At 60.7% G+C, this 20,215-nt stretch overlaps 2 protein-coding genes across 2 annotated transcripts in view; both read left to right on the top strand.

Moving 5' to 3' along the window:
• RASGRF1 (Ras protein specific guanine nucleotide releasing factor 1) overlaps positions 1-11,954 on the top strand; it is a gene marked incomplete at its 5' end in the record, with an annotated part of 42,192 nt that extends 30,238 nt beyond the window's left edge. Inside the window, 11 exons of the mRNA XM_082321430.1 lie at positions 336-506; positions 887-993; positions 1,686-1,798; positions 2,230-2,290; positions 5,062-5,165; positions 5,514-5,598; positions 5,898-6,095; positions 6,811-6,890; positions 7,877-7,994; positions 8,351-8,419; positions 11,066-11,954. Of these exons, the coding sequence (XP_082177556.1) occupies positions 336-506; positions 887-993; positions 1,686-1,798; positions 2,230-2,290; positions 5,062-5,165; positions 5,514-5,598; positions 5,898-6,095; positions 6,811-6,890; positions 7,877-7,994; positions 8,351-8,419; positions 11,066-11,158 (1,199 nt within the window). The 3' untranslated portion in view covers positions 11,159-11,954. The remainder of the gene's footprint in view (positions 1-335; positions 507-886; positions 994-1,685; positions 1,799-2,229; positions 2,291-5,061; positions 5,166-5,513; positions 5,599-5,897; positions 6,096-6,810; positions 6,891-7,876; positions 7,995-8,350; positions 8,420-11,065) is intronic.
• A 243-nt stretch (positions 11,955-12,197) lies between these two features.
• CTSH (cathepsin H) lies at positions 12,198-19,985 on the top strand. Its single transcript, XM_082322351.1, has 12 exons — positions 12,198-12,322; positions 12,513-12,544; positions 12,639-12,744; positions 12,833-12,903; positions 13,375-13,479; positions 13,796-13,882; positions 14,766-14,821; positions 15,943-16,024; positions 16,114-16,182; positions 16,622-16,728; positions 18,536-18,661; positions 19,319-19,985. The coding sequence occupies exons 1-12, from the start codon at positions 12,250-12,252 to the stop codon at positions 19,392-19,394; spliced, it is 990 nt and encodes a 329-aa protein (XP_082178477.1). The 5' UTR covers positions 12,198-12,249; the 3' UTR covers positions 19,395-19,985.
• The last annotated feature ends 230 nt before the right edge of the window (positions 19,986-20,215 follow it).

Below are 20,215 nucleotides of genomic sequence, written 5' to 3'. Positions count from 1 at the left end.
GCTGCTCGAGACGAGAGCCTGGACTGGCATCAAGCACCGATTTATCTGCTCGGGTCTCCGCTGTAGCTATCTTAACGCTCTCTTGCACCCTGTCGGCTTAGTTCCTGCTAAAGCGGTGCTGGATGAATTCTTATGGCATGGTGGCATCCAAAGCTGCCCATCTCCTTTGCCCCGGCCCCTGCACCCACCACCCCCATGAGCCCCGTTCCCGGCGTGTCCTGACCCGGGGGGCTGCCCGTGTGCTGGGGGCTGGCGAGGGGGCCGGGGCTGCGGGAGGGGACCCGGCTGGGGCTGCGGTGGCGGCCAGAGCGGTGTTGGCTTTCTTCTCCCCCCAGATTTCTCGTTGTTTTCTTACAACAACGGCGTGGTCATGACGTCCTGCCGGGAGCTCGACAGCACCCGCAGCGCCCTGTCTGCCGCCTCCGCGTTCGCCATCGCCACGGCGGGAGCCAACGAGGGGACCCCCACCAAGGAGAAGTACCGCAGGATGTCCCTCGCCAGCGCAGGTACTCTGCCCCGGGCTGCCGAGAGAGCGGGGATGTGTTTTCGCGGTGCCTCTTTCTACCGTACTTGGCTGGGTTGCCCTCGGCTGGGAGGCAGCCCCCGCCGGGGGTGCCCAGGGCACCCACAGCCCAGCGCCCGCCCGCTCTGGGCTGTGGTCCCTGGGTGCCCCAGGAACGTGCAGGTTGCCGGCAGCTGAACCCTTCACCCCCGCGGCTGAGCACCCTGCTGCCTCGTAACGTGGAGCCTCCCCGGCGCTTGCGTTTAAGAGGCAGTTTAGGGGTGCTTGGGAAGACAGGGCTGCTCCTTCTAGCAGTCCTGAAAATATCCATAAGCGATTCCCGACGGAGCTGTAGCTGTGCTAAGGGATCGCTGGCAGTTTCAGGCTTTCCGACAGACCAGCGGAATGGAGACAAGGAATTCGTGATCCGGAGAGCGGCCACCAACCGGGTCCTCAACGTGCTGCGGCACTGGGTCTCCAAACACTCGCAGGTGGGTGCCGCAGGGCCCTCCCTCCCCGCCGGCGTGAATTCGGCTGCGTGCCGGGCGGCTCAGCCAGGCTCCATCTGGAAAGACGATTTGGCACTTCTTGTTTAATTAAGCAAATGAGTGGACACGGGGAGGAGATGAAAACCGCGAGGCGGGGGAGCTGGGAGCCCCTGGCGCAGAGCGGGGGGCCAGGCGTGGGTTGCAGTGTTTGTGTATTCGGTGTGCACAGGAGGGGAGCTGGGATCTGCGGTCCCCCCCCAGCTGGGCTCGGTGGAAGTGGAGCAGCTGGGTTTGATTCCTGTTAGGGGCTTTCAGGCTGAGGTCAGGGCTAGGACACTGGGTGGCTTTCCTTGCTGTCCCTGTCCCTCTCAGCTGCTGGTTCTGGGGGCACTGGGAGCAGTGCCATACTGGTTGGCACTGGGAAGCCCCCGTGCCTCTCCCAGGCTGGGTGATGCCAGTGCAATGGGACAGAATGAGCCCGGTGCCTTCCTGACTGGTTCCCGTTTGCTGGGCGCCGCGGGCTGGGATTTTGCGGGGGAGAGGCAGCCTCTGCCCTGGGCTGAGCAGCCGCCGGTGCTGGCAGCGCGGGGCCGTCCGTCTTGGCCGGGTTTACACGGGCAGGGAGCGGAGCTGCTGGGAGTTGATGTTCCTCACATTATAGCGCATTAACACTGTGGCTGTGCCGGCTTTGGCAGGACTTTGAAACCAATGAGGAGCTGAAGTTCAGAGTGATCGGCTTTCTGGAGGAGGTTATTCATGACCCCGAGCTCCTGACCCAGGAGAGGAAAGCAGCCGCCAACATCATAAGGTGCAGGGCTGTGGGTGGGAGGTTGCCTCTCCTGGACGCTGTGCCGGGCTCTCGGCGGCCGCTTCCCGCTCTCAGCGGGGACGAGAGCAGGCGCGAGGTCTCCAGGAGGGGCCGTGCCCGCGGCAGGGCCTGGGGCTCGGGAGGCGCCGAGGAGGAGGACGGGCGGTGCTGGGTGCACCCCCAGCGCGTTGGGACCTGGTCAGGGCCCGTGGGCGAGGTGGGACCCCCACCCTTGTCCCCGCATGCGGGGCCAGCTCTGGCCTCGGTTCAGGGTTTTTTTCTCTTTAAAAGAGGAAACAGGACTGAGAAGCGTTCTTATGCGCACCGCGTGTTTGATCTGTGGAAACCACGAAGTCGTGCTGCAGCCCCGTTGGAGGCGTGCAGGTCTGATGCTTTCCCAGCTAAAGTAACGCTGTCTTTTTATGCGGTAGGACCTTGACGCAGGAGGACCCAGGAGACAATCAGATAACCCTGGAGGAGGTCGTACAGATGGTAAATACCCTTTCCCTTTGTCACTCTGCCTGGCGGCTCGGTGTGGTGGTAGGGGGACAGCTAAAGATCCGCACGCTCCGGCGCACCCAGCTCGGGGGAGAGCGGTTCTCCAAGCCTGCTATCCGGGCGTACGGCTGCAAAGCAGGGAAAGGTTTTCCAGGGACAGGGCCAGCTGGGAGCACAGCTGGATCTCTTACAGGCAGAGGCAACACAAATCCAGCCCACTGGCTGTTTAGTCCTCCTGCACCATCGGCAGGACGGCTGGAGTGGGCACAGAGACGTGCCTGCCCGCTGCTGCCAGCGCCTGCCCGAGGGACGCAGGAAAACCCTGTGGGTTCCCACCGTGTCCTCTGTGTCCCCAGGCCTGCGCCGGTGCTGCCGTGCGCTGGTTCCAAGTGACGGGCACTGGCCCAGCTGGCGTCGGCGCTGCTCCCCTGGGAGCAGAGCCCTGGGAACGTGCAGTGGATTTCAAACCGTCGCAGTGGCTGTAGTGCATTTGCCACCTTCCTGCATTTAAAAAAAACAAAGTCTGCTCCCAGAAAAAACCCAAGAGCCACTTTAAATTGGCCCGGTGCACCTGAAACAACAGCGTCTCTGTCCCTGGGTCTGCCAGCCAGCTTCTGGAGTGGTTGAGCCCTCTTGGTTTTTTTTTTAAGCTTTTGTCTGCAACCACGAGTGCTGGAAACTTCCTTTGAAGAAGAGAAGGCAAACAAAACCAGAGGGTTTCGGTCTGCCCCTCAATCTGAGCAGCTGAGCAGCAGCCACCTGTGGTCAGAGGCGCGGTGGGGACACGAGGGGGCCCTGGCTTTGGGGTGCACACCGGGGTGATGGGGGTTGTGGCTGCCCCGGCCCCCTCCTCGTGAGCTGGGGGTGTGCATTGCGCCGTGTGCTGAGCCCTTGGCCGGGCTCGGAGCCCTCCCACATGGCACCGGTGCTGCAGAGTGCCACCGGTGCTGCAGAGTGCCACCAGTGCTGTGGAGTGCCACCAGTGCTGCTTGCCCACCCAGCGCTTGCTGTCAGCAGCACCCCGTGCTCTGGCAGGGTGAGCCCCTGCAGCCTGCACCCACCCCCAGCGTGCACCCACCCCCCGCAGCCTGCACCCCCCAGCGTGCACCCACTCCCCGCAGCCCCTGAGCCAGGCAGAGGAAGCCCAGCTGGTGTTTGCTCCCCGGGAGCCGCTTTCGCAACCCCCTTCCCGCTGGCCAGGAGGGGACTTTGCAACGGGCTGTTAACTCGTGCTGGCCAGGGCGGTTCCTGGGGCCAGCTCACCCATGGGTGCCTGGAGCCACTCTGCTTTTCCGAAACCCCTGCTTTGCAGAGGATGCTGGAGGGAGGTGATGCCTCCTCTCGGGGCGAAGCAGGGCCCCAGAGCAGGGGGCTCAGCTGACCCATGGTGTGGCCTGCACGTCCTGCACCCCGGCCACCCCGCAGCATGGTCCCCTTGCCCCGCTGCCCCCATGCGCCGCTGGCTCTGGCCAGGGGACAGTGCAACGCGGCAGCTGGTGTTCCAGTGTGACATCCCTGAGCAAAGCAGGGACAGCGCCGTGCCATTTGCTGTTTGCTTCCAGGCGGTGCTGGGGAGGGCAGCGAGGGCAGTGAGGAGGGTCCAGGCTGCCTGTGGGAGTAACTGGCTGGACTGGAAGCAGCGCAGAGCACCCGTGCCCGCCCTGTGCCTGCCACCCTGCGCACTCTGCGCTTTGCACCTTGGCCCTTGCAGCTCCGTCCCCGGAGCCGCCCGCGGTTCCGACCATGCTGCTCCCTCCCAGCACGATGCCAGCCTGGTCCCTCTTTCCTATGCACCCCGCTGTGCGGGGAGCTGCTGCATCCCCTCCCCTGGGACCGGGCCAGGAGGGACGCTGCTGCCCGTTTCCAGGAGGAGGGATGCTGCGGCAGGTTTTTAGACAGTTCCCTGCTGGGAGAGCCCCGAGTTCGGGCTGCGTTTGTGCCGAAGCACGGCGAAGTCCGTGCGCGCTCTGTGCGGGTCTGGGGCCGGAGGCTCTCGCTGTCAGCCCGGGTGGCTCCGAGCACGGGGCACCCCGAGTCCCCCCGTGCCTAAAAGCACTGCTTGGCCAGAGCCAGGCTGCGGGGACGGGGGGCAGCCCCGTTCTCCTGCTTTTCTGGACATCCCTTGGAACTGCCGTCCCAAGCACGGCAGGGTCCGGGAGCTGCCGCCCCCACGGGTGCTGGTGGAGCGGTGCTGGCGAGGCTGGCCGAGCTGCCGGGCAGGGGTAGCCGGGCGCGAGGCGACGGCTCGGCAGCACCGCTCCGACTGGGATCCCCTGGCGCTTTGTTAATTAAACAGGTGTTGAGCAAAAAGGCAGCGGTTGCAGAAGTCAGCATGCAGGGCTCCGTTCCATAGCTGACACCTAATTACTTAAATAGAGAAGATTAGTTAATTTTGTGTCTGTACATGTGCTTGGATGATAACGTAATTAAAACCATCAGGTTTGCAGGGCTGCGTGAAGCCGGCAGTTCTCAGTGCTGGTGGGATGTGGGATGCGGTGCCTCTGGGCCATCGGAGCAGTGCGGCACCACGCACGCCAGCTCCGATGGGGAAAGCCTTTGGCTTGGGACCCCCAGCCCTGCTCGGCACCGGGGACACGGCCCAGCTCCCCTCTGCCACGTGAGCTCTCTCGGGCTGCTTGCGGGAGCAGAGCAGTGAATTTCTTGGTATTGGAGCCAACTTCGGCTTTGATTTTGTGCGTGTGAAATGTAAAAAATTGTACTATGCTCGTGACCAACGAGCCCTCCTCGTCGCCTTTGTTGCTCAGGCTGAGGGAGTCAAAGCAGAACCTTTTGAAAACCACTCCGCCCTGGAAATCGCGGAACAGCTGACGCTGCTGGATCACCTGGTCTTCAAGAAGATCCCGTATGAGTGAGTGATCCCCGCGAGTGAGGGAAGGCTGTTCTGGCCCGGGCTAAACCCAGAGGGTGCAAAGCCTTCCCGGTGGCCGCCTGCTTTGTGGGTAGCCCAGGCTGGGCTTGAGCCCAAATCTGAGGCCTGACCCTGTGGCTTATCTGCCGGCGTCCCCGGGGCGACTGGCTCCGGGAGAGCCTCCCACCTCCATCGCACTTGTGAGTGCGTCCACGCGGTCCCTTGCCAGCAGCGTGGGGGGCGAAGGCCCCGGCACCTCCGTCCCGTGGGGGTGCAGTGGAGCTTGTAGGGCGTGGGTGTCCCAGAAGAATGGGAAATAAATGTTGCTCTGAATGTTGTCGTTTGCAGAGAGTTCTTTGGGCAAGGTTGGATGAAGCTTGAGAAGAACGAAAGGACTCCTTACATCATGAAGAACACAAAACACTTCAATGATGTAAGCGCAGCCACGGCAGGGGACAGGGAGGCGGGCGGAGGCGAGGCAGCGCAGCCAGCCTGCCCCCGGCCTTAGCTGGGGCTGGGATGTGCCAGCTCTATCTGCCCCGCACGTGCTCCATGGATGTTGGGTGCCCTGGGGACCCGTTGCGGGTGGAGCATCTCCTGGTGCCGTTGCTCCTGCTGGGGCTACTGCAGCGAAGGGAAATCTTTTTTAAAAAATGCTGCAAGGCTGGAGGGCGCGTAGCTGCTGTCCAAAGTCCCCCTGACGCGCGGGCTGGGACCGGTGTCTCCCCAAAGGTCAGTAACATGATAGCGTCGGAGATCCTCCGGAACGAGGAGATCAACGCGCGGGTGAGCGCCATCGAGAAGTGGGTGGCGGTGGCGGACATCTGCAGGTGCCTGCACAACTACAACGCGGTGCTGGAGATCACCTCCTCCCTCAACCGCAGTGCCATCTTCCGCCTGAAGAAGACCTGGCTGAAGGTCTCCAAGCAGGTAGGGGCGCGGGGCTGACCCCCTTCGGGGGAGGCAGGGGAGGGTTTGACGGGCTGAGCGTGATGGTGTTGGGATGGCATAAGGCGCATGCGTGGAAAAAACAGGAAACGGAGCAAGGTTTTTGTAGGTCTTGCCCAGGAGGGAGGTGGTGCGCAAGCAGCTCAGACCCCGCGTTGCTGTCGGGTTGTTCATCCTGCAGGTCAGATGTGCGGCTAAAGAGTCATTGTAGCTGTATGCACACACACAGGTGCTTCTTGAAACTGGTTTTCTGGGCTTCTCAGACCAATTATGCATGAGCAAAATGAATTCTTGTGTTGACTTACTTGGTACAGAAATAGCTGGCACCGGCACGGTGCAGAGCCTGATGGAGTTCAGGGGCTGCTGAGCCAGAACCGCTGTGTGGGCTCCTCCGAATCTGAAACACCGTCTTTTTTCCTCCAAAGGGATAAACCTGTAAATTGAAACAGGCACTGGTGAAGGCAAAGGTGGGAGGCAGGGGAAGGAAACAAGTGCATAGCCTGCTTTTATTAGGTGTTGGAGGAACTTTGCTTTCAAGCGCCTGCTCAGCAATGCTGGGCGTAGCAGCCTCGGTGGCTGCTGCGGGCAGGGCGGGATGGGAGCGACCCTGCGGCTCCGCAGGCTTCGCCCCCGCCGGCCGCGGGGATGGGGGTTTCTTCCAGGGCCTTCTCCAGGCGACGCCTTGGGTTTCTTGCAGACGAAGGCTCTGATCGATAAGCTACAAAAGCTGGTGTCGTCGGAGGGCAGGTTCAAGAACCTGAGGGAGGCACTGAAAAAGTGAGTGAATGATGATTCTCCTCCTGCGGCTGCTGCTGCGAGGGGGCTGCTGCCTTGTTTAGCAGGCACGGGGCAGTGGCTTGCAAAGCGATCCCGAGTAACGAGCTGCTCCTTTGAGCAGCGATGTGGAAAGACCTGAGTAAAAGGGACTGCAAAGGGGCAAATCATTGCCAGACACTGGGAAACTTTTTTTCCCCCTCCCCTTACAGACTCATAGTTTAAACCCCAAAATGTACCATATTTAGCTACGGTTTCCCACCAGCCGGAGCATGCCACTCCAGCTAGCGTGGACCTTATCGGCAGCACGCGGGGTGGCTCCCGCGTGAGAGCATCGCACAGCAGAGAGCTGGCGGTGCTGCAATAGCAGCCGGCCCCGCACCCTACCAGAGGTGGCATCGGGCTTCTCCGCCAGTGCTCAGGCTCCCCAGATCCTCGTTACTTGGTGTTACCTTGGCCCTGCAGTCGAGGAGCCTGGTGCCGTGGGTGCGTGGGAGCGGGGTGCTGGGCTGCCCTGGAGCTGGTGCATCCCCACGGGCTTGTGCATCACCATGCATGGCAGACACCCGCGATCTTCCCGGGGGACTGGGCTGGGGCGTGGGGTGAAGGGCAGGGGGCTAGCCCAGCACCAAAACTGCCCTCAGCAGGGGCCTCCCTGGCTGCGGTGGCCGAGGCCGGCAGGGAAGGCTTCGAAAGGTCTTTCCAAGCCTCTGCCGAAGCTGCCCCGACTCACCTCCCGCAGCCCGCGGCTTCCTGCGGGCCATGGCTGCAGCTCGTGTTTGTCCTGCCCTGCCTGCGGGGACGGCGGCTGCAGGATGCGGCCCAGGAGACCAGCAGCCTTCCCGGGGAGAGGCTTCCTTCTAGGGTTTCTGTGTATTAGCATCCTTCAAATTCTGCTAACGACTGTGGAGTCCGACCCTCCTTCCAAAGCCCCAAGCCCCCAAGTAAGGCAGTTTTCTTTCTTATTTGTTTCTGGTTTGCTCTCAAAGTTGTGACCCTCCGTGCGTCCCCTACCTGGGAATGTACCTGACCGACCTGGCGTTCATCGAGGAGGGGACCCCGAATTACACCGAGGATGGCCTGGTGAACTTCTCCAAAATGAGGATGGTGAGTCTCCCAGCCCTGCTGCGGTGGGTGTGCGGGCGCCAGGTTGGAGTGATGCGGCTCGGTGCCGCGGTGCTGGCCGGGTCTGTGCCCACGCCGCGCAGTCCCCGCAGCCGGCCATCGTCCACACAGCACCAGGCGGCCACACGTGTCCCCCTGCACGCACGCACGCAGCCGGGGCTCTCCCTGCTGAGGGATATGTCTGGAAGAAACAAAAAAGCCCTTTGCATCGTGCCGTGGTTGAAAGGTGCGGACGGAGTGTGCGCCGCCAGCTGCTCGTCACCCTCCCCGGTGCTTGGATGCGGTGCCGGCGGTGATGGCTGTGCTGTAAACAGCTTCTGTGTTTTACCTCCGGACAGATTTCACACATCATAAGAGAGATCCGCCAGTTCCAGCAAACCTCCTACAAGATTGAGCACCAGCCTAAGGTACGGCCATGCCCCGAGCGCCACGCGCTCCCTCTCCTCGTCTCCCACTCCAATTGCAGCGTCTGAGCAGCCTTCCATTTCTGGCAGCTCCTTCGGGGAAGATATGATGCTTCTGTAAGACATTTAACACCAAAATGCTAGCAGAGCCAGCGCAGGTGGGGGGCTTGGGTCAGATGAGGCGTCACGGAGGGGGACAGGCACGGGAGACGGGCAGCGACCTCCCTGCTCTGGTGCCTCTCCTGCCACGCAAACCATAAAATGCCTACGCAGCATTGCTGGCAGGGCAAAAGGGTCGCGTCGGCTGAGCCTTGGCCAGAACAAGTCAGCGCTGTCCCTGCCTGTCCCTAGCTTTGCTGCCATTTCTTCCCAGCAAACAGCACTGGCGTTTCGCTCTGGTTCCTTCTGCAAGCCGCTGCAATCGTGGGCACGGGGGGCAGCAGCCCAGCACGGTTTGCCGAGTTGGGGCTGGAGCATGGCCATGGTCAGGCCGTGCGGCAAGGGAGCAGCCTGGAAGGGCTCCCGGGGAGCGGTGGGTGCTGGGGACGGAGCCATCCTCTGCTGTGAGCCGCTTTCGGGCAAACATTGGCCAAGGCAGAGACCTGTGCGCTGCGAGAGCCCGGGCATACATCTTGCTGCGGAGGCCCCCGTCCTGCGGGAGGGCAGCTCCAGGACTTGAACTCGGCCAGCGCTTGTGTTTTACCTGGAGGTGGAACGAGAAGCTGTACCTTTCCCCATCCATGGGGCCCTTCCAAGGGAATGAGTAACAAGTGTTGAGGGCTCCTGGGACCGCTGCCCTCGCGCCCTGCGCTCGCTTGCCCTTTGCTGCCCGTCCGCTGCAGCAGGAGCGTGGCTGGTGCCCCTGCGCCGGGAGCAGTGCCTGTGCCGTGCTGGAGGCTGTCGGCAGCGGTGCAGGGGACGGAGGGTGGCTGCAGGGGCTGCAGCAGGCTCCCCCATGCCTCCCCCAGGATGCAGCAGCGGAGGCATTGCCGCAGATGGCAGCTACGCCCGGATGCGACAGCCGTGGGGCAGGGCGGGCAGCGCGGCGGGCGGCCAGAGTGCTCCTGGGGCTGCTCTGTGTGTTCACAAAACGCATGCACTGCTCCTGCCCTGCGCAGCTGGGCTGCGGCGCGGAGGCTGCCCCTCCCTCAGTGCCCCCCTTTCCCTGCAGCAGGCGTTGCACCGAGCGGGGCCAGACGCTGCGTCCCCCCGCGGGTCGCTCCCCGCAGCCTGCGCGCAGCTGAGCTATCCCGGCACCGGCAGAGCCCACCCTGGAGATGCTGAGAAATAGCTGTTCTGGGGCAGCACCCCCTCCCCAGCCTGGGGGTGTGGGCTGGGAGCAGAGCGCGTCCCCCCGCCCCACTGCAGCCTGGTGCTGGGTGGCCTCCGCCTTGTGGTGGCCCCACGTGTGTGATGAGATGAAAGGTCTCAGCCGCCCTCGCACTTCCTCTGCCACAGCACCGCAGGGCCGCCCGGGAACGGGGCTGGTGGCTGTGGGGGTTTCCGCTGGCTCCGGCACTGCTGCTCTCCAGAAAGAGCAAATCCTCCTGAAACTGCTGCGGCCCCGCAGGCGTCTGCCGAAGCTGCCCGGTGCCCCGGCTGCCGTGTTGTTGGTGATCGGGCCGGGCCAAACCACCCTCCGATGATGCCAGTTTCCATGTGCGGTGGCAGGAGCAGCCCCAGTCCCTCTGGACCATGACCCCTGGCCGGGCTGGCAGAGGTCGGAGAGCTGCGGGCTCTGATTTTAGCCGCTGCAGCACCGGGCAGCCCAACCCTGCGCTCCACACCACCAGCACCTGCCTGGGGCTGGGCTCACGCCGCAGCCTTCTCCCAGCCGGGCACCCCAGGTAACCCCTGCCTCCTCCCGGCCTCTCCTGCTCAGGGAGGAGACCAGTGTCTGTGAAAGCAGCCCACCGCCCCGAGAAACCCGGCTGAAAACAGCCAGCGCCAAGTGCAGCGGGGAAGGGTAGCGCAGGCGGTGCCGTGCGCGGCCGTGCATCGCCCCGTCTCCCTGCAGAGGTGGGATACGGCCGTGCAGAAGCTCCCGGGCGCGCTTCTGGGTGATGGGATGAAGCCCTGTCTGCGCTGCCGGTGCTTCCCGGGCAAAGGCTCTGCTGCCGGCTGCTCCTCGCGCCGGCCGGCTCCGAACCCCAGGCGCGGCGCCTTGCCCCGGCATGGGCTGTGCCCATCTTCGGCATCAGCTGAGCACGCCGCGCTGCTAGCGAGGCTGAAAAGTAATTTGGGAAAAATCTGCCGGGAATTGCAAGCAGATTTTCTGCTAGCACGGGAGCAGATGTCCTGCCCCATCAGCAGCATTCCTGCAGCAGGAACGTTGTTCCCCGCTTACGTGGTGCCTTAATTATCAGGATTTTGTGTTCTCAACAGGAGAGAACTTTGTGGCTGATAAAATAGTACCAGGGAGCAAAACTAAGCAAGAAAAACAGAAGAGCAGCTGAGGACTAGGCAAGATGTTGCAATCCTGGGACGAGATGAGCATGTGCAATGCCTGTGTCGGTTGGCAGGAACTGCAGGCACTTCACCGCGACTCGTTTGCTGCTCGGGCCTTTATCATTTCCCAATTTCAGCGTTCCTCGCCGGCTGCAGCAGAGGTGAGTCCTCCCTGGTAACGGCCTGGCTCTCGTTCCCCAGGTGACGCAGTACCTGCTGGACCAGTCGTTTGTGATGGACGAAGAAACCCTTTACGAAGCTTCTCTGCGAATAGAGCCCAAACTGCCTTCTTGAGCCCGGAGCGGTGGCCGGCGGCTGCCCGTGTACACACGCTATACCATACTGTATATACCTGTCTGTTTCCGTTGGACGCCCTGGAGTGACTGTCACGTATGTGCTTCTCCAAGCAAACCGCCCCCCTCGTTCTTAGGCCGCAGTAGACCTCGCGTAGGATTTCCCGCATCGTTTAGGGTTTCACGCATCGACACTTTGCTGGAGTCCCGGTTTCTTTTCGATGATGTTATTTTTGTCATTTGTTCTTCTGGAGGGGGCCGGCGGCCGGGCGGGTGAGCCCCGGCACTCCCGCGGGGCGGCACGGAGCCGCTCTCGCTCCGGCGGTATCGGCAGACGCGGCGAGGCGGGGGAAGAGAAGACGTTGAAGCTCATCCCTCCGCGCGAAGCTGCCCGCGCTCCGCCTGCCGCCCGGCGCCGGGGGGCCCTGGGCCGCCGTCCCCGGCCCCCGAAGCCGGGAAGATGGAACCGTCCCCTCTCTCCCCGCTGCGTACGGCTCATGACAAGCTTCTGTTGATATGCTCTAGATCCGTATACCTTGTGACCACTATGAGTAACATGATGTAGAATTAGAAAAAGATGACCGAGTGTTTTTATTACATATACTGTAATCCTGTCTAACCACCTTCTAGCAGGAATATAGTAATGTAGTGCTTATTCTGTGAATATTACCATGTATTTTTTACATTGTACAGTATATAAACACAGTTTAACTTTACAGTGGCAGGCATGCTCCACTCTAACAACCAGAACACTTTTGCTGTAAGCAATACCTCGTGGTATGAGAATTCTCTTTCAAGCCCTAAAAACTATTTCAACTTACAGCTTGTTTGGAAAAATATTTCCATTTTTTTGTAAAAATATATGTTTCCTGATTACCTCTTGCTAATAAATCTATTCTATCTCAGGGTGAACCGGGACTTGGGGTGTTTTTATCGGCGGGTCAACCCGCAGGCACCCCCCCCACCTCCACCGTGCGGGGTGGCCCCGCCCCGGGGCGGGGCTTCCCCGCCCCTGCCCCGCCCCAACGGCGGCGGCTCGGCCCGGCTCGGCTCGGCTCGGCTCGGCTCGGTTGGGCCCGGCTCAGCTCGGAGATGGGCTGGGCCGCGCTGCTGGTTGCGGCCGCGCTCCTGGCGCCCGCCGCCGCCTGGGCGCCCTCCGCCGAAGGTAACGGGGCACCGGGAGGGGACGGGGTGGCCCGGCCCGGCCCGGCCCGGCCCGGCCCGGCTCGGCTCGGCCCGGCTCGGCTCGGCCCGGCTCGGCTCTCCCTCCGGGCCGGGCCCCGCGGCTGGGCCGGGAGGCGGCGGGGGAGCCGCTGGCCGCCCCCGCCGCTGACCGGCCCCGCTCTCCCCCGCAGAGGAGCTGCAGTTCAAGGCCTGGATGGTGCAGGTAAAGCGCCGGGGGCGCCTGGAAGGGCCGGGCCGGGCCGGGCCCGGGGCCCCGCGGGGTCTCGGTGCGCGGCTGACGGGCTCTGCCCCCCCAGAACAACCGGCGGTACGGCCCGGGCGAGTACCCCCGCCGGCTGCGCATCTTCCTGGGCAACAAGAGGGAGATCGAGGAGCACAACGCCGGCAACCACAGCTTCCAGAGTAGGAGCCGCGTCCCCAGCCCCCGGCCCGCCCCGGCTCGGGCTGCGGGCTCTGACCCGCTGAGCAAAACCTTCTCTCCTTCTTCCAGTGGGCCTGAACCAGTTTTCAGATCTGACCTTCGCTGAATTTAAAAAACTGTACCTGTGGAGAGAGCCCCAGGTAAGCCCGGGGAGCGCGCTGCGGGCGGGGCGGAGGGGCCCGGCAGGACGGCGGACCCCGAGCCGCGGGGTCGGCGCCCCGTCGCTCTGCTGCCCGAGATCCGCTTTGCCCCGTCCCGCCGGAGCCCGGGTAAGAGCGAGGTGACCCCCATCCCCTGCCTCCCCAGCCTTCAGCCGCCTCCTGCCCCGGCTCCAGCTGAACTGTCCCTTCTGCTTTCAGCTTTGCAGGTTGATCTGTATTTTTATGGGTAGACCTAAGGCCTGACGCCGGCTGCTTGGGGAGTTCGGAGCTCCCTGAGCAGCTCGGGCACCGCGGCCGGGGGTGCGGGCTGGTAGTGCTCTTCCAGGGCTGGCCCAGGTCTCCCCAGCTGCGTGGCAGTCGCCGCTCCCGCCACCCCGGGGAGGGCGGCCGGCCGTGGGCCACCGTCCCCCGGTACGGCGGCTTGCCGCAGCCCTCCCGCCTCACTTGCAGAACTGCTCGGCCACGAAGGGGAACTTCCTGCGCAGCTCCGGGCCGTACCCCGACTCCATCGACTGGAGGAAAAAGGGAAATTACGTGACGCCCGTGAAAAACCAGGTGAGGAGCCTGTGTCATCGGTGACCTCTCCAGGCCGGGAGAGGGGCTCACTGCTGCAGGCAGGGCACCCTGCCGGGAGGAGGAGTGCTGGGGTGTGCGGGGAAGCAGGCTCCCCCAGGACCCCCTCCACGGCTGGGGCAAGGGTAGCTGGGGGGGGTCTGGGGCAGCCATGGGCAGGGGACGAGCGGAAGGTGAAGCTCGGCTGCCGGCATTGCTGTGCTCCTGGCATGCCCTTCTGCCCCAGCCCCGGTGTTTCGGGGAGGCCGGTGACCCCACGGCACGTTATGGAGCAGTTCTTCCCCGGTTCCTAACGCAGGGCGCCTGCGGGAGCTGCTGGACCTTTTCCACCACGGGGTGTTTGGAGTCTGCTATTGCTATTGCGACAGGAAAGCTCCTCTCTCTGGTAAGAGATTTTCCTTTCCTGTGCGCTGACGGCAAGTCCCGCCTCTGGTTACCCACCGGGGCTGGCACAGGGGCCAGCCTGCTCCTGGCCGGGACAGCCACCGGCTGCTTGCTCCGAGTCCGGCTGTGCATCGCTGCGTGCGGCTGTGGCAGGCACCCCCGGCCCTGCAGCCCCCTTGCAGCTCTTCGCAAGCCGATCAAAACTGCTGGGGAGGTGCGAGGGCAACGCGGCCGGGAGCTCGCTGTGCCCGAGGCTGGGCCTGTCGCCATCCCCTCTCGGGGCCTGAGCGTCCGCCCACTGCCCCGGGCTTGGGCAGAGCCCTTTTCGGAGCAGGACAAAACCGGAGGGGCCGGAGGGTGACGGTCCCTGCCCCTGGGAGCAGGTGTGGTTAGCTAGAGCCGTGTCTGGTGCTGCCAGCCGGCAGGAGCTCCTTGCTGCAAAACAGCTTGCTGCAAGCAGCACGTTGTGAGACTGCTTATTTTTAAACTCCCAGAGGATTTATGTTCTCGAAGAACCAGAAAGACAGTAGCCGCTTACATGACTTATCAGAATAGCTGGGGGTTGGGTGTAAGTGTTAAAAACGAACTTGACCTTTGAAAGAGATCTCAGCCAGCGCTCCCGCGGGTGGGACGGTGTCCCGGCAGGCCTGAGGAGGAATGCTTCCTGCAGCTGGAGCATCCTGGGCCGCCGGCTCCACGTCTTCCTCGTCCTGCTCCTTGGGACGTGGAGCCGTTCAGCCGGGCGACTCGCGCTCGGGGCGGCTGAACAGCCAGCCGCACGGGTAAAACCAGCGCTCTGGTTGCCTGCCACGTGGGCTGCGTTCTGTCTCGCTTACCCGAACGCAGGTGCTGAATATATACTGACTCAAAAAACTTTTCTGTAGGCGGAACAACAGTTAGTTGATTGCGCTCAGGCTTTTAACAACCACGGCTGCAGTGGGTAAGTAATATAAGGTAATAAAAAGTAGAAATAAAAGTATCTTATGTTCCGTGATTGACAGCCTTCCTCAAGATCTAGTGTTGGGGTCCTTCCAGATCTTGGAATGGTTTTTGTTTCCCCGTGGCTGAGATGTGTCAGGGAAAAGAGTTTTGGGTGTGGTTTGCTTTGCTTATTTTAATTTCACCCTCCCTAGAGGTTAGAACCTTTGACTAAATCTCCAGCATTTCCTAACCTCTGTTGGTCCTCTTGTTTATTAGTTTTTCTTCTGATATTTGTTTTGCTACAACGTCTTCTGATACTGCAGTCACGGGTGCTACGTAGCCAGGCTTTAACATGCTCAGGAAAAACACGGGGAGTTTTATCTGTTGCTGTGCTCATGGGTCACACGCATCTCATGGCGCTTTAAGGAACCCACAGAAACCTCTGCTTCCCCTTTGGTAAATTCCTACTGGCATTGCTAGAGCAGACAGAAAGTAAAGCTTTCTGAAATCTTAGGTTTTCTGTAAGATAAGCAGTCCCCGAGGAATGTTCAGGGAGCTGAGCAAAACCACTCTTGGTGCTTTTTATTTTTCTCGTCGCTCCTCCTTATCCTCTCCTTGCGAGCACGCCCTGATCGCGCTCCCCTTTTCTTCCTTCTGCGAGACGTGGAAGCAGCTGCTTGCTGGCGGTGTGGGTCCCCTGTTCTCCCCGTGCTGCGTAGCTGGGGGCCCCGGCCAGGCTGGGCAGAGGCCACAAAACCCACCTTTTGGTGCACGAGGCTGCAGGGCTGAGCTGGCACAGTTGGCGCCATGTGGGCGAGGTGGCCTCGTGCCTTCGGGGCTCCTGCGTTGGCGTTTTCCCCGGGGATTAGGCACCCCCGAGACTGAGGCCTTCCCCTGCCTGTGTAGGACCATGCCAAGCAGCATGATGGGCAAGGCCAGGAGTCCCAGACAGGGAGGTGCTGCAGGAACAGACTGGAGTTTCTGCCTTTAGAGGGTCCGGGATCCACGCTGTCCTTCCCTTTCCCCCGGCTTTGCAGGACCAGTGTGTATGACTGCGGGGGAAGGCTGTTGGCTTTGCTCTGCAGAAGCTGCAGCGTTACCGTCCTAATTAATCTGCATTCTGGCTGTGTTGTCTTGCAGGGGCCTGCCAAGCCAAGCCTTCGAATACATACTGTATAACAAAGGGCTCATGGGGGAGGACACCTACCCGTACCGGGCCAAGGTATTTCCAGCGCAGCTCAGACGCCTTTCTGCAGCGGCAGGGCAGGGCCCAGAGCGGGCTCTAACGCCCGTTTCTTTCCGTCTGCGCAGAATGGCACGTGCAAGTTCCAGCCGGAGAAGGCTATTGCGTTTGTCAAGGATGTTATCAATATCACGCAGGTAAGGCCGCAAGGGTTACGTTTCCGAGCTTGCAGGGCTGTGCCAAGCCTGACCTGGAAGGTGCTCGGGTGCCCTGAGGTGGGCTGGGCTCTGCCGTGCAAGCTGCAGCCTGCTCGCCCTTTGGAGCGGAGCGAGCCGCTGGCGTGCACACTCCTCCTCTCCTGCGCACCGCTGGCGCCCTTTTCTGCAGGTGGCACCAATGAAGTGCTGTAGGCAACTACAGGCACTAGGTCGCTGCCCGCTTTCCGCAGCGGGCGTACTTCCAGACTGTAAGAAAGTCTCGGTTCTTGTCTCTCAATGCAAGCAGCACTGGTTTCCTTGTCTGCAAGCAGAAAGCCAGGGTTAGCCATCCCCGCCGTGCCCTGACTGCTCGTTCGGGCATCCAGGCTGGGCCCAGGGCAATCGGGAGATACGTGACCCTGGGATCCTCTTCTTGCAGTATGACGAGGATGGCATGGTGGAAGCTGTGGGGAAGCACAACCCGGTGAGCTTTGCGTTTGAGGTGACGAGTAACTTCATGCACTACAGAAAAGGAGTCTACTCGAAGTGAGTACTTCTGAACTGGGGAGGCGAGGGTGAGGGGAAGGTGTAGGGCTGGAATCGCTCGCATCCCCATTTTTCCTGCTTTGCGGTGCTGGACTGGGCTGCGTTCTTGCATTTTCTTTTAAACAGAAAACAGCAAACATAAGTAAACTGAGCCTTGATATACGGATTTCCCAGGGGGATGAGAGCGCAGCACAGGGGAGAGGGAACAGTGCGCTTGCAGCCAGTGTACTGCTAGGAGCTCGGCGGGTCGGTGCGCTCGGGAGATCCTCCTGCAGCCCTGCCGCAGAGCTGGGGGAAGCCTGTCCCAGGGCTGAGTGTCTGTCTGTCTGTCCGAGCGGTGGATGGTGGCAGGGTCGGCCCAGGCGTTGCAGCTGAACGTGTCTGGTTTACTTGGGGTAAGCCCTCACCAAAGGAAGTTTCCGCTGGACTCGGGCGGCCCTTCCAGTGCTGGACCTCGGCGGGCTGGGGGTGGGCGGTGCAGCTGCCTTCACGCTGCCCTGCACCTGAGCTGGTTCGATTGCAGGTTGCGTTATTAAGGCGAGGGCCCCTGCATCGCTGCTCTCCACAGGGCGAGCGGGTCCCTGAGCACCTCCTGCCAAGCCCTCTCTGCAGCTGGGCACGTAAGAAAAGTAGCAGAGATGAAAAATTAGTTGAGGCATAATTGACCTAGCAGGAGAAGGTCTCAAGTGTTGTGTCAGCTCTACAGCCAAAGCAAGAAGCTATTTAAAAGGATGATTATTATATTTTGGAAAGACTACGGAAGCTAACTGCAGGAGGATAGATTTCTATTAGGCAAGGAATGGGAAAAGTGCATGTTTGGAGAGAACTAGAAAAATACTTTAGAGTAATGAATCCTCAGTCACGTAGAACTGCAGGGAAAATTAAACCAAGAGTCTGAGCATGAGTGATCTGCCCCAGGGAGCAGCAAGGGAAAGAGGAGGCAGCACCGCGAATTTGAGTGGCTTTGCTGTTGCACTAAACAGTAATCTCCAAGCGACCTGCCAGCGACAGGCAGATGTAAGGGGTGAAAGCAGGCACGGCCAGGATACTCTGTAATAGGATTCCAGTTTGAGGAACACACGAAGTAAAGTTGTCTTGTAGATTTATAGTCTAAGGTAGATTTGAAGTTGGAGCCTATGGAATAACTGATGCTTGAGTGGTTTCGGCCTCTGCTCCCCAGACCAACCATTAACAGAGTCAAGAAAAGTAAATCTGTTGTGGGGATTATTGATGTTTTAGTTATCTGCAATTCGAAAATGTTTAACAATAGGTGCTCTAGAGATGGGAGCTTGTACCTTGTGTTGTCTTGTTTTAGATCATGGGCAGCAACTTTCATCAAGTGCACTTTAAAAGCTGGAAATTCAGAGGAAATACAAAGAAAGGTGTATTTAGACTGAGGAACTCGCTGTTCGCCGTGCAAGCTGCGGAGCAGTACCCCTGAACTTCAGGGCAGAACAAACCATTACTGGGATGCACTAAGAGCTTCTGGTTTTCATTGGGAAAATTCCTTTGCTCACTTTTTTCATTGTCGCTCATTCTTGCGTGACGATGTTAATTCTGAACAAAAGGCTGGACCAGGCGCTCAGATCGAAGGTCCACGTAGCCTGTCACTGACTTCAGATATGGCCGGTAATCATCGGTATCTCCTTTTCCTGGCTTCCCTCCCTGCTCTCCAAACTGAAAGTTCAGAGTATCCAGTAGTTCTTTTTGCAGTTGGAGCGCAATCAAGCATGCTGGCTAATCCATGATTAATTAGAGGCTGTTTTTTCATGTAAGGAAAAATAATGCAGATTTGTTTTCTTTGCAGCCCGCAATGCGAGCACACCCCTGACAAGGTGAACCACGCTGTCCTCGCCGTGGGGTATGGGGAAGAAAACGGAACTCCTTACTGGATTGTGAAGAACTCCTGGGGCCCGCTGTGGGGCATGAACGGGTAAGGAGGTCCCCGCGCCACCGGACCCACCGCGCTCTCCCCGTACCCGGTAAAAGGACGGTCCCGCGCGTGGGATTCCACCCACCCCCATCGGCCCCCAGGGCGCCCTTACGCTCTCGCGCTGAAATTTCGCAGCGCTCTCATACTCTGGGAAGAGGCAGGGAAAATCATCCCAGGCTCAGCAGTGAAGGAGCCGTGGCTCTCCGAACCGGCCCCGGGGCGACTGGTTAGAGCAGCCCCTTAGGTCGATAGACCTGCCGCTGTCACCAGGGGCTCGCCAGCGCGGGCAGAGCCGCCGTACCACTGGTTTGCCTGGTGCCAGGAGAGCACCGTGCCTCTTCCGTGGTTACGCGGCCAGAGAAGAACGGGTTGTGCCGGGAGCGAGTTTTCACCCCAGCTCCGCAAGTATTTCCAGCCGCAAGTGAAATTTTTTAGAGTCGGGTGCTAACTCTGCTGGTTTGTGATAGAAGGGGGACGGGGAATAGCACTGCCCCGTGACTGCTGGCGGTAACAGCTCTGTCACGGGTATTTGCTCCTTGCGCTGGCGTGAGAGAGGAGCTTGCACGTAAGGAGAGCAGTCGCCTTACGCCGGTATCTGTCCTGCTGACTCTGCTGGAGAAGAAACACTCACTCATACACATTTGTTTCCCTTTTTAGGTACTTCCTTATTGAACGTGGCAAGAACATGTGTGGTCTTGCTGCTTGTGCATCTTACCCAGTTCCTCAGGTGTAAGAGGAGGGCGCAGGCTGGGGAAAGTGGGCATAGGAAAAGGAACGGCCGATTGTATACGAATTTCGGAATGTTAAAATCAAGAAAGCGAGAACAAGATGAAATTCCAGTCTGCTGAAAGTCGTCACCTGCAGGCAGATTCCTTGGCTTGCACGCAGCTTCTTGCAGTAGGCGGCCTGCGCCTCCTCTCCCCCGCCCAAAGCAGGCGTGCTGCCGCGCCGAGGGCTGCGGTGCCGGCGGCGTGCCGGCGGCCTCGCTCTCCCGTCCCAGCCCAGGCCCCGCGGCTGCCGGCACCGGGGGCTGCTTGGACGGGGGAAAGGCCGCGCCGTTACCCGATTTTAAGACGCTGCCCGAACAGAGCTCACCCCCTCCTGCAGGTGGCCGCTTCCCCAGCGAGAGATGTAACTTCTAGGGATTTTTAAAATTTTCTTTGAAGGCGATTTTTCCTTTCTCTAGAGAAGGATGAGTGCTGTGATTTGTACGTTTGATCTATTTTCACTAAATGTTTTCAGTATTTTTTTGTATTAAGAAAATAGGGTATTTTAATGCAAATAGAGAAGAAATGGATGATTTTCTTTTATGAATCAATAAAGAATCAAGAAACTTATTGCTAATAGTTTATCGACACGCGATGGCGCGAGAAGGCCGCGTGTCAGCAGGGGCCACTTCCGTGGGGCGTCATTTCACGCTAAAACCTGCCACTGACTGAATAAAGAGGCCGTGTCGCCGGCGCGGTGCTGTGCTCTCCGCGGCCCTGCGCGCCGCCGGCGGGGATGCGGCGGTGCGGGCTCCGGCCCGGGGGCGTCTGAGGGGGGCACGAGGCG

This window comes from Platalea leucorodia (assembly GCF_965183815.1).
Source record: "Platalea leucorodia genome assembly, chromosome: 9".
Taxonomy (NCBI): domain Eukaryota; kingdom Metazoa; phylum Chordata; class Aves; order Pelecaniformes; family Threskiornithidae; genus Platalea; species Platalea leucorodia.
The sequence above is the reverse complement of the archived record's forward strand: the minus strand, read 5'-3'. Positions and strand labels throughout refer to the sequence as shown.